General features: G+C 37.7%; 1 protein-coding gene across 4 annotated transcripts in view; it reads right to left on the bottom strand.

The window, feature by feature from the left end:
- Window positions 1-13,214, bottom strand: part of DCUN1D1 (defective in cullin neddylation 1 domain containing 1) — a 45,435-nt gene that overhangs the window by 16,571 nt on the left and 15,650 nt on the right. For all 4 annotated transcript variants that reach the window (XM_021934629.2, XM_021934628.2, XM_021934627.2 and 1 more), the window contains 3 exons: window positions 8,332-8,548; window positions 5,982-6,150; window positions 3,299-3,429 (listed from right to left, as the gene is read on the bottom strand). In XM_021934629.2, the coding sequence (XP_021790321.1) occupies window positions 3,299-3,429; window positions 5,982-6,150; window positions 8,332-8,506 (475 nt within the window). In that variant the 5' untranslated portion in view covers window positions 8,507-8,548. The remainder of the gene's footprint in view (window positions 1-3,298; window positions 3,430-5,981; window positions 6,151-8,331; window positions 8,549-13,214) is intronic.

The following is a 13,214-nucleotide window of genomic DNA, read 5'->3' as shown; positions in this document are numbered from 1 at the left end:
TCAAGCCTGCAGTGAGCCATGATCGCACCACTGCACTCTAGCCTGGGCAACAGAGCAAGACCCTGCATTAAAAAAAAAAAAAAAAAAAAGGAAAACACCAGTTCTCATTTTAATTAGCGCAGCTATTTATAAACAAACCACAGTGTTGTCACTCACTCTCTGCCAATTTGTTTTGGGCCTTACCTCGTCTCCTATGATCTTCTAATTCCTCTCTGCCAACTCTTGTAATGTAAGAGCACTGTGAACCCTTAGAAAGGCTGTTAAAAAAAACTGTTTCCTTTTTAATTAAACTCTGCAAAAAGCAAGTCATTACATTTCCTGATACCTCACACCAAAGCAAAACAAACCAAAAAAAACCTAGGATTTGTCTCTTACTACATGTTTCTTTCTTTTTTTTAATTAATAGACTTCTTTAGTTTTAGGTTTATGAAAAGTTGAGCAGAAAGTAGAGATTTCCATATACCCTCTTCCCCAGTCAGTTCCTACTATTTTTAACATCTTGCTTTAGTGTGGTATATTTTTTATAACTGATGAATCAATATGAATACATTACTATTGACTAAAGTTCACATTCTACATTAGAGTTCATTCTTTGTATTGTACACTGTATGGTTTGGGAGGGTCTTAAATAATATTTTCATTGTAATTAAATACATATAACAAAGTTTATCATCTGAAACGTCTTGAATGTGCAGTTCGGTGTGAAGTACATTCACATTGCTGTGCCATCGATCTTCAGAATGCTCATCTTACAAAACAAAAGCTCTACATCCTTTAAATATTACATTTTTTTCTTAAGCACAAAACTTATTAGATAACAGAATAAACATACATAATTCTTAAATATAATGCTTTCACATAATTTTTCCTGTAATCTAAAATTCTAATTTACCATATTAATATATCCAATACTTATAAAATTTTAATTTTGCTCAATTTTTACCACATATAATAAAAACTAAGATTCAGTATCAAAAGTATATATTCACCCAAAACACCATTTATTTTGTGCTCCAGTAAAGGGTAGAGATATAACTAAGAAATAGGTTATGTCCCTTTAAATCAACATTTGACATTCACATTATATTTAATCTTATCAAAATATTGTGCTACATTTCTAAATATGACAAAATAAAGATTTTACACATACATGTAAATTCAAAGACTTTAACAGATTTGTGGAAAGGAAAGGGAAAAATAGAAAAAACATCCCAGTTAACTGATGGCCCCAGACAGAGAAACTAATTGTAGGTATCCTGGCTTATTTTGCCCACAAATTGAGGATTTTTCCTTTAAGAATAAAATCCAATCTATATTGAACAATCAAGCTGGCAAGAAGGCTTTATCACTGAGAATTTCGCTTTACAAATATGTTATGAATCTTTGATCAATTCAGTCATGTTTAGTAACTCGTGGGGCCATACTACATTACAAAGGTTATACATTTATCCCTTCCTCTCTACCTTTCCATCACTTCCTCAGTCTAATCCCTGTTAATATAATCTGTTTCTCAATACTTTCCCCCTGCTAATTTAAAAAATAAAGAGGAATTAGTGCAAAAGGCCCCAATTATTAGCCTCTCCAACTACTACTGTATCTTCAAAAACCGAAAAAAAAAGACCTCACTTACCTTCACTGGGTAAGTTACTCAACCTTTCTGTGCCTAAATTTCCTCATCTTCAAATTAAGGATAATAAACGGCTAGCACTTTATTACTATGTATTTGGCACGGCACATAGCAGGTGGTAAATTACTGAATGAAAGGATGAATAACTCAAAAAATTGGTAAACATTAAATGAGGCAATGGTATGGTTTGGATATGGTTGGTTTGTTCCCACCAAAACTCATACTGAAATTTTATCCCCAGTGTGGTGGTGCTGTAAGGTGGGGTCTAGTGGGCAATGTCTGACTCATGGGGGTGGGTCCCTCATGAATGGCTTGGTGCTATTCTCGTTTTTTTGCCAGAGGGAACAGATTCGTTCCTGGAGTGTGTTATTATAAAGCGAGGCTTCTCCTCCTGTTTGGTCTCTCTCTTCACAGGAGTCCACTTCCCCTTTGACCTTGTCTGCCATATGATGATGCAGCATAAAAGTCCTCTGCAGAAGCCAAGGCCATGCCCCACTCCTAGCCTGCAGAATCATGAGCTAAACAAACCTCTTTATACGTTACCCAGTCTCAGGTATTCTGTTACAGCAACATGAAATGGACTTACATACAAGACAAGTAGTATATGTAAAGTACACTACTTAGCACAGTGCCAGGCATACTAAAAGCTCACATTAAATGGAAGTTACCACCATCACCAAAATCTTCACTGGGTCCCCATTTCCCACAAATTCCAATTTAAACCTTTCTGTCTCCAAAAAACACAGAAACAAAACCCTTTCTGATTTCAAAAGAAGTCCGTGGTTATTTAGCTTTCTTGTGTCTCACCAATTTAATCTCCAAACAAGCATTCCCACTAAAATCAAACCAACAACTTCTCTCTTGCACAAAGCCAAGCTTATTGTTGAAATTTTAGACCTTCATAACTATCTTCTCACTGGAACATCTTTTATCTTCCCTTGTCTAGCCAAATACCAAACCTTTTAGTTCATATTCCACCTTGTCCAGGAAGCATTTCCCAACCACTCCTGCTTTTACTCATTTCTCCCTCTAAAACCCTTACACACTTTTATTATTTTGTAATTATCTACTAGCACTATCTAATCTTTTTAGGTAATTTGCAAATTACACTGTATCTTTTACTCTCATATCCTTTAGCTATCCCAAAAGCAAATGTACAAATACAAATGGATTGATCTAAACTTTTATAGTGATTATTTCTGGATAAGATTATGAATGATAAGCATTTCCTTTTTCATCCTTATAGTTTTCAAATAAATCATAACAAAAAAGAATAAATTTATCTGGCATTCTATGACTCAAATCTTATAGTGCTATTTCTATAGATTCTAAGATCCTAAAATATCTTCAGGATCATGAATGAAAAAAATGAGTACATGAATGAATGCATAAATAAATAAATGTCAGTGGAATTTTAACAACTATCTTCTATACTGACTGTAGTTTTCATAAAACAAAAATCAGTGGTTCACATGTAGTACCCAGTGTAAACTTATTATTCAGTGTGCATGGTATTCTCTGATTAAAAGTTTCCTGTTTCTAATTACTTTTCAATAATTGGTATTTTCATGACTTTATGCTCAAAACACACAACTTTCTATTACAAAAATGACACTGTCAATGTATTTGAATATATCTGAAACACCAAATATAATTTTTAAAAGTTCTTACCTAATCCTTTTTGTCCTGGATTCTTTGCAAAATTAAAAGTAAACTGGTAAAAATCCTTAAATCGTCCTGGTTCTTTCAATTCTTGTTCCATCTTGGGTATCTGGGCCTTTAGTTTTTCTATGCTGTCACATCTACATTGTAAAATTAAGTTTATAAAAGATTAACTTTTTCACTATAAATTAATAACTTATTTATTCCCATGAGGGCTTACATTTATTTCCTAGAACTACTTTTTTAAAAATCAAATAGTTGGAATTCAATCTTTTCATATTACATAAATACAAACATGCATGGAGGTTAGCTGCGGGAAGAAGTCTACAGTGATTAAATGTTCTAAATAATTACTTTTAAAAGAAATGGGCTATTCGTTTTAATTACATAATTCATTAGGCTATCAACACTTTCACTAGTAGAAGTCAGCTTCAGTGGATAAATAAGAATGTATAGTAATCAGCATAACAATCATTTTAAACTGTATTAGACACTACTGACACAGTACTTAATCGCGTTTACTATCTAAATTAACTAAAAGTATAGTCTCTTCCTTATGAGGAAACATTTCTTTTGGAAACTTGCTTCTTGTCATATACAAAGTATAGTAGTAAACAGGTGAACCTCCTACCACCTCCAACTGAATTACCTCAAATTAATATTAAGCTTTTTCTGTACGTGCAAAACATTCAACTTTCAAAGAGTTTGAAAAGCTCTAAGTACCAAGCCTTTACTTTCCTAATACAGCCTTATGGTAGAAATACGCTATTTCTTATAGATTCCACAAACAAATCCATTTTTTTCCTTCTAATCATTTTTTGCTTTTATTTTCCTTCTATATGCTTTGTAACACCTTCCAGATCATTAGTTTGTAAATTAAAATTTTGATTTGAAAGTTGATTACATATTATATGAATTCAGTTTCAAATTTTTAAAAACATTGCTTCCTTAAGTTCTGATGAAACCTGTCCTAGCATAGAAAATCCCAGCAAGTTCAGGATGGGCCTGGCTTTGGCTGAAGGACATAGTGTCCAGGCCAGTTAATTTACTGCCTCTCAGCTTTAAACCTACCCTTCTTTGCCCTACTTTGTGATATTGGACTACAAACTGTGAGACGTCATTTTTCTTGCCAGCTGGCTCAGTGTTAGGCTCTACCAAGAGCCAACGAAAGGCTGGAAGAGGAAGAAGGAACTTTTCTGATCCCAGTTTGTTTTCTCCAGAGGGCAAGGGTTTTAGTGTGTGGGAAGGTCCCAGCAGTATCCACCAGTGGTAGCAATCTCACAGCCTGCAGCAAGTGGCCTCTAGGCAGCTTTTTCACCAGCATTACAGGTGGCCACACCCTCTCCCTTCAACCCCCAGGTCTGAATCTCAGCCTTGTGGGGATCTCCTAAGCTTCTAAATTTCTTCCTTGTCTGTGCCCTTCCCTGACTTCCCAGAGGTGGTAGCAGCTTGCTGCAACTGCTACCTGTTATGCCTTGGAGTTTCCTTTTATCCTTTTATCTATTTGATAGAGTAAAGCAAGTCTTTAAATTTTCCCTGTTAAAATTACAGGTGTGGTCTTTGTTTTTTGTTTTTGTTTTTGTTTTGTTTTTGTTTTTGTTTGTTTTTTTGAGATGGAGTATCGCTCTTGCTGCCCAGGCTGGAGTGCAGTGGCATGATCTTGGCTCACCACAACCTCCGCCTCCCGGGTTCAAGCGATTCTCCTGCCTCAGCCTCCCAAGTAGCTGGGATTACAGGCATGCGCCACCATGCCCAGCTAATTTTGTATTTTAAGTAGAGACGGGGTTTCTCCATGTTGGTCAGGCTGGTCTCCAACTCCTGACCTAAGGTGATCCACCTGCCTTGGCCTCCCAAAGTGCTGAGACTACAGGCATGAGCCACCGCACCTGGCCCCTGGTGTGGTTTTTGTGTCTTGACTGGACCCTGACTGATTGCAATGTCAATCAGGCTCAAATCATGACTCTCATACTACCTAATTCTATAATTTCTCTGTACCTCAATTTCTTCATCTCTAAAATGGGGACAGAAACACTATTCTTAAAAAGTTGCTGTAAAGAGGTAGGTGAAATACTTAGCACAGTTAACTGAAATAAAATAATGTTTAATAAATGTTAGCTATTATCATTTAATAGTGGCCCTCTAAAAACAGAAAGGGCAACTTGTTACCTACCAACAGACTGATTACTTCTGTCTGCAACCTCATTAAATATGGACAACTAGAGGTCATAGGTAAAACCTCTACCCATGACTTTTCAATCAATTTACCCGAAGACATTCAGCTAATCACCTCTCAAAGTGTAAGTGAAACAAGTAGTAACTTCTAAGGCATCTTCCAGTTTTTAAATTCTAGGATTTTATAAACACAGGGTTCACAGTCTCACATTAGGAAATAACTTTAAAACTTGGTCATTTCACTCTTCCATGGTAAATATTTATGCATAATTTTAATACTAATGAACCTGCCTTAGAAGGAAATGATAAGAATATATCCAAATAGAAGAGGCTGTACTAACTATACAAATAACTTGACAAACCCAGAAAACTGTGTAACATGGAAACTAGCAAGTTAACCCATTTCTATTTATACCAATGTTTGTAGGCCAGCAAATCTTTAAATTTACACTAAAAAATTCATGACATAATTCAGTTCCACAGTAACATATCTAATTTCCTTTTGTAATTATATACTCACCCTAATTCTGTCATGCCATCCATGAACTCCTGTTTGGAGAACTCGCACTGTGTTGCTGCTCTGAACTTCCATGCAATAATCAACACACTAATGCTGGCTGGATCGAGTGCCAGGTCATCACAGAACTGCTGTATGCCATCTATTCCAATTTTATTCTCATCTTGAGGGTCTTTAAAAATAATAATGCAATATTAAAGTAGTGTCATATTATGCTACATTACTAAAACTGAAAAAGATAATGCTTTATATGTCATTTTTTAAATGACCACAATATATGGAAGGCATGAAACAGTATTACTCTAACATACACTTTCCCATTATTTAAAGCCATTCTCCTCTCTAGGAAGGCATGAAACAGTATTACTCTAACATACACTTTCCCATTTTTTAAAGCCATTCTCCTCTCTAACAGCATTCTTTTTTTTTTTTTTTTGAGACGGAGTCTCGCGCTGTGTCACCCAGGCTGGAGTGCAGTGGCGCGATCTCGGCTCACTGCAAGCTCCGCCTCCCAGGTTCACGCCATTCTCCTGCCTCAGCCTCCGAGTAGCTGGGACTACAGGCGCCCGCCACCCGCCGCCAGCTAGTTTTGTATTTTAGTAGAACAGAGGTTTCACCATATTAGCCAGGATGGTCTCGATCCTCCTGACCACCGTGATCCACCCGCCTCAGCCTCAAAGTGCTGGGATTACGGGGCTTGAGCCACTTTGGCGCCCGGCCTGACAGCATTCTTAAAGTGTACAAAAGAGATACATGCAGATGAGACATGATTTTTTGAGGCCGGAGTCTGGCTCTGTCGCCCAGGCTGGAGTGCAGTGGCGGATCTCAGCTCACTGCAAGCTCCATGCACCCTCCGGGTTCGCCATTCTCCGCCTCAGCCTCCGGATAGCTGGGACTACGAAGCCGCCACCTGCGCCCTGCTAGTTTTTGTATTTTTTAGTAGAGACAGGTTTCACCGTGTTAGCCAGGATGGTCTCGATCTCCTGACCTCGTGATCCGCCCGTCTCGGCCTCCCAAAAGTGCTGGGATTACAGGCTTAATTTTTAGCGCCCGGCTTGAGACATGATTTTTTTAAGTCTCATTTATTCATGTGAAATATGTCCCATACTTATACACATTCAGAAAATCAGACATTCGTATATAGGGACATGGGATTCTAATTCAATATATCCATATTTTGCTTAAGTAGGCATTCTGAACAGAAATTCTTTTTTTCTTAGAACAAAGTTCACTTTCCCACAATAACCACTTCTTAAGAGTATCAGAAAAACTGTAAACTAAACTATGTAATTCAACCCTAATCTCAACAATGTAAATATCTTTTGTTTAAAGAAAAAAATCAATACTTATCAAAGAGGCAAAAATTTTAAATAACAAAGAGAAAGAGGCAGTCATAGACTGCTATCCAATATGATTTGCTAGCATCTTTTTTTTTTTATTTTTGAGACAGAGTCTTACTCTGTCGCCCCAGGCTGGAGTGCAGTGGCATGATCTTAGCTCACTGTAACCTCTGCCTCCCAGGTTCAAGCGATTCTTCTGCCTCAGCCTCCTGAGTAGCTGGGACTACAGGCACACGCCACCACGCCCAGCTAATTTTTGTATTTTTAGTAGAGATGAGGTTTTACCATATTGGACAGGCTGGTCTCGAACTCCTGACCTTGTGATCGGCCCGCCTCGGCCTCCCAAAGTGCTGGGATTATAGGTGTGAGCCACCAAACCCGGCCTTGCTAACACCTTTCTTAAAGTAATCTGGCAATATCTCCAGCAATAAAAAACATGCACATCATTTGACTTTAGAGCACAAGTTATGCATAAAACATCCCATATTCAGAAAAACTTTGAAATTCTGTAAATGTATTTCTGCAAAAACATAAAAGATATGGAAGGATCCACACCATTGGTTACTCAGGAGAATGAATAAGGAGAATGAATAAGGAAAAGACAGACAAACTATTAACCTTTTCTTATTCCTCTATTATGCAGTTGAACTTTTTAAAAACTATGCATTACTTTATAATTCTTTAAAGATTTAGTATGCAGGTTTTCTTAAAGACTGGTTCAGCTGAGTTTTATACATATGAGGGGAGAAAAAACAGTTCCCCATCCCCATGCTCAACTTGGACAATGGGGGAGGAAAAAAAAAGGAGGGCAGGAAAATAAAGAGGCCAAGAAGAAATTTTAGTGCAAAGAAAATAATTTCTCCTCAGAGTTCTTGAAATAACCCTAAGATCTACAGACCTCTATTGGACACATCCACCCAATTTATGTTATATATAGTATTTGATTTCTCACAAGCCCATCACTTTGGAAAATCTGGTCCAAAATTTATTTAAAGTCACAAGCAAGCACTCACCTTTGTATCTATTGTACAGTTGTTCTAACTTCTTCCTGTCCAATGATCCTTTTACACTCTCTCGTATATAAAGTTCAGGATTTTGGAAAAAATTATCTGTTGCAACATCTAACTTCCAGTCATTTTGAGATAGACAACTTACTGCTGTTTTTTCACTAGATTGTGTGAAGATCATAAACTGACGAACTTTATCCTTCTGCGATGATTTCAACTTGTTCTATTGAAACCAGAAAATAAACTGAAACTCTATGTAAAATCACGTAAGACTAAATATTTCTATATGGCTGACAAAACATTCTTAGTAATACTTTTTCCTCATAAAACATTAAAACAGTTTAACTTAAGATTTATTTTTGATCTATTATTAATCAGAAAGACTAACTTTTAAAAAAATATGAAACAAAAAATATGGTACAGTTTTGGAAGAGAAATAGGACAGAAGCGAAGGAAGCTCAACCACCCAGTGTTTCTCCTACAGTGGGTCCTGAGAGCATACAGAAAGGCTGCAGAAGGGAAGCGGTGCTACTCTCCAAACCTGGACAAGCACAGTGCTCTGAGATGGATGCACAAGTAGTGGTGGGGAAGAAGTTGACATGATCTGACCAGTGAGCAAATGCCCCTGGGGAACCATGAGATTAACAGGTGTTTACTGCAGTCCTAATACCCACTATAAAGGATATGGGGCTAGGGGGTGGGGATCCTCCCTCCCCAACACCACCTACCTTGTTTTCTTGCTGTTTTTATCAAACAGGAGGAAGCAATAAAATAGAAGGATTTGACATTTCTCCTAGTCGTATTCAGAAACCAAGAAAATTATCAACAAAATTTCCGCATATTTTCACTCACATCAGGAGAAGCATCCTTCCTACCGCAATAATTTTTTTTTCTTTTTCCCCTGGAAGAATCACGTCATTCCCTTAGCCAGAGCCTAGCAGAGACCCTTGGTCTCTCCAAACAGCCCTTCTACCTCTTCTCAGAGAGGGGAAGAGATGAAGAGATAATCACCTCTTCTCACTTGCTGCACACTGACAAGGATTCATTTCTCATCTGACCTAAACCCACAGGAAAAGAAGGCAGGGTACTCTCTCCCAGTATCAAAGACTATGTTCTCCCTTCCCTCTCACCCAAGCCAGCCTCCGAGCAACTGCAGCCTCATCACTGTTACTCTTCCTCCTCCCAAGCTCCAATACCATCTTCTAGCAAAATACTTGGGTTCTTCCTGAGTTACTATTGTAAATGAAGAGGGAAAACTTGAGTAGAATACTCATGAATAGACACAATATTCTGTGGTTGGCTGGGCGCGGTGGCTCATGCCTGTAATCCCAGCACTCTGGGAGGCCCAGGCGGGTGGTTCACCTGAGGTCAGGAGTTCGAGACTAGCCTGGTCAACATGGTGAAACCCCGTCTCCACTAAAAATACAAAAATTAGCTGGGCATGGTGGCAGGTGCCTATAATCCCAGCTATTCAGGAGGCTGAGGCAGGAGAAATGCTTGAAATCGGGAGGCAGAGGTTGCAGTGAGCTGAGATAACACCATCACACTCCAGCCTAGAGGACAAGAGCAAGACTTCATCTCAAAGAAAAAAATATATATATATGTACATACATATATATATATATATTTTTTTTTTCCTGTGGTTTAAGCAACACATTTGAGAGCCCCAGATGCTCTCATCTGGCCCAAACAGACAGATCATAAACATCAACTTCCAGATTAGACAGATCAGAGAACCCTAACCAGAAGGTTACGGCATTTGTTCAAAAATATCACTCAGGTTGTTATTAGTAGAAATGAGACAAGAACAAAGAGGTCTCATGAATCTGAGTAATCTTTCCATAAATCACACTGCTTGCTATACATAATTACAAAGCTTTTGAGATTTTACAACATATTTCTACCGATCACAGTAAAAACAACACTATACAAAATCAAATATGAAAACTAACCCTATCTCCCTATTTCTTGCAATATGAAAAATGTCTATGCTCTAGAATCTGATCTGTCAGTCACACTCCTCTCTTTGCAAATATGTTACTGTTAAGATTACAGATTAAAATCTCAACCTCTGTACTCCACTAAAATTGAGAAACTATAAATTCACTACTCTTCTGCTACTTCACTAATAACTCTACAACATCTGGACATCAGATAAGTCATATCCCATTGCAAAACACATCCCTCAAGTGTCTAGGATTCTTCCCTTTGGAAAACCATCTCCTCCTTGAGATTTACTGTTCAATGACAACAAACTCACAATGAAATCAAATGCCAAGGAAGATAACTGTCCTAATTTAATTTTGCTTAAATGAAAGTTAACAAGGAAATCATTTTGATTCCAACTTTTGTTACTGAAAATTATTTTAAAACTTAGTATATCTTTCTCCCTTGAGTGATAGAGTACCCTAACATATGTTTTAATTCTCCTCTGAGAAAGAAGGTAAAGTACCAAAGGTTCACTGTGATCATCAGTGACCACCGTATAATGGTGCAGGAAGTGTTGGAGAGTAACCTGCAAGTATGCCAACCACAGACCATATCCTGGAAAATACGTAGGTTTTTTTGTTTTTTTTAAGAGACTGGGTCTCGCTATGTTGCCCAGGCTGGTCTCAAACGCCTGAGCTCAAGCAATCCACCTGCCTCAGCCTCCCAAAGTGCTGGGACTACAGGAGTAAGCCACTGTGCCTGGCCTGGCAACTACTTTTTAATTAAACCTGATACAACTTATTGGCGTAATTTTTCCCCCATCCTCCTAAAAGTTGGAGGTGGCAAAACAAACAGATTTAGCTGGGGTTTTATCATATAGTTTTAAATCCAGTGCTCTGTTCCCTGCAGGGTCTATCACCTTTGTTGAAGGGAGGAAAGGAAAAATCATAGCTTAAGTCATTTCTCCAGGCCAAAAAGAACTAGTCATTCTACTATTCTATTCCTATCAAAAAGCAGGATAATAGAAGACCAGGGAAACAAAGATAAAAAACTGTCTTACCCACACAAACTAAAAACAAAATAATACAAACGAATTAATTCCATGTCATATCTTATTTGAAAAATATGTTTATGTAATATATTTTATATATATACACACACATACACACACACACACATATATAAATGTAAACTTTTTTTTTTTTTTTCCTGAGACAGTGTCTCACTCTGTCGCCAGGCTGGAGTGCAGTGGTGCAATCTCGGCTCACTGCAACCTCCACTTCCCAGGCTCAAGCGATTCTCCTGCCTCAGCCTCCCGAGTAGCTAGGATTACAGGCACGTGCTGCCGTGCCCAGCTAATTTTTGTATTTTTAGTAGAGACAGGGTTTTGCCATGTTGCCTAGGCTGGTCTTGAACTCCTGACCTCAGGTGATCCAACCATCTCAGCCTCCCAAAGTGCTGGGATTACAGGCATGAGCCACCGGCCAGGCCAAATGTAAACTATTTTAACTGGTTTGGTATAAATTTCCATTATACAGGGCAATATCAATATATCTGAAGAAACAGGGTGCACCTACCCATTTCCAACAACATAAAGGCTACTGAGTTACACTGGGCCAAGAAGTGACAGTATGGACTCCAGCTAAGCCAAGTGATATTGACAATCCCATTCCTATGAAGTCTGATAAGTACCCTCCACTTCTTATACTCACAATGCACTCTTCCCATTTCTTTGTCAGCTCTCTGTTCCTAGAATACATTGTAACACCCAATTCCCTACTAAGGGAATTCAATTCTGTAGTCTCAAAGGCTATCCTAGAATAAAGCTGGAGTATACCAGACCAATTTAGGGGAGCTGTAACACTCCTATCCCCTTTTCCGAAGCCACAAAGACGTACCAGGCAGTGTTCTGATGTTGACAGTATGGCACCAAAGGTTTAAATTTTTATCAACATAAGGAAGAGAAAAAGGTGACTAACCAGAGAAGAATTATTTTATAGGGGATGAGAGGGTGGATAGAAAATTGAGGTGGAAGAAAAAACAGATGGATTTTTTCTCTGTTTCTACTACAAACACAGTGGGGAACTTCCCAAGAGCAAAATCATGTGACAGCTACAATGATTCAGCACTCAAATGTAATATATGCCATTTATTTAAATACTTATTTAAAGGGAATAAACTAATCATTAAATAAGATCAGGCAATACAATCTTCAGTATTCCAATGTTAAAACTACCTAGATATTATGAAGTTTTCAAAAAAACGCAATAGTGGAAAGGATGTAAAATGCATAAAACAAAATATATTTTGCTTTTTAACTCTGGCAAAAAAAAGCAGGGGGAGAGGAGAAATGCTATCTCTTGTAACAGAAAGCTAATTACAACAGTATCAAAGATTACCAAAATTAGAAATACTGTCATAATCTGAAGAGTAAAATGAATTTATTTGCTCATCTTTCCAAAATATAACATGCCAAGTTATCAACACATATTGTTTTATTCTTAAATCTAGCATATTTGCATTTTTTTTTTTAACTCAAGAAATTCAAGAATTAGAGAATCAGCCAGGTGCAGTAACTCACGCCTGTAATCCAGCACTTTCGGAGGCGGAGGCAGTAGGACTATTTGAGGCCAGGAGTTCAAGACTAGTCTGGCCTGGATAACACAATGAGACCATCGCTACAAAAAAATTTTTTTAATTAACTGGTTGTTGTAGCGCACACCTGTAGTCCTAGCTACATGGGAGGCTGAGGTGGGAAGATGAGGATCACTTGAGCCCAGGAGTTCATGGCTGCAGGGAGCTAAGACAGCACCACTGCACTACAGCCTGGGTGACAGAGCGAAATCTTATCTCAAAAAAAAAAGAAAAGAAAAGAAATTTAAGAATCACATTTAAAATAATAGCTTATCTGAAGAAAAAATATTAATAAAGTTTAAAAAGTCTTCCTATTAAAAGTATTT

Source organism: Papio anubis, chromosome 2 (assembly GCF_008728515.1).
Source record: "Papio anubis isolate 15944 chromosome 2, Panubis1.0, whole genome shotgun sequence".
NCBI lineage: Eukaryota > Metazoa > Chordata > Mammalia > Primates > Cercopithecidae > Papio > Papio anubis.
This window is presented reverse-complemented; position numbering and strand designations above follow the sequence as displayed.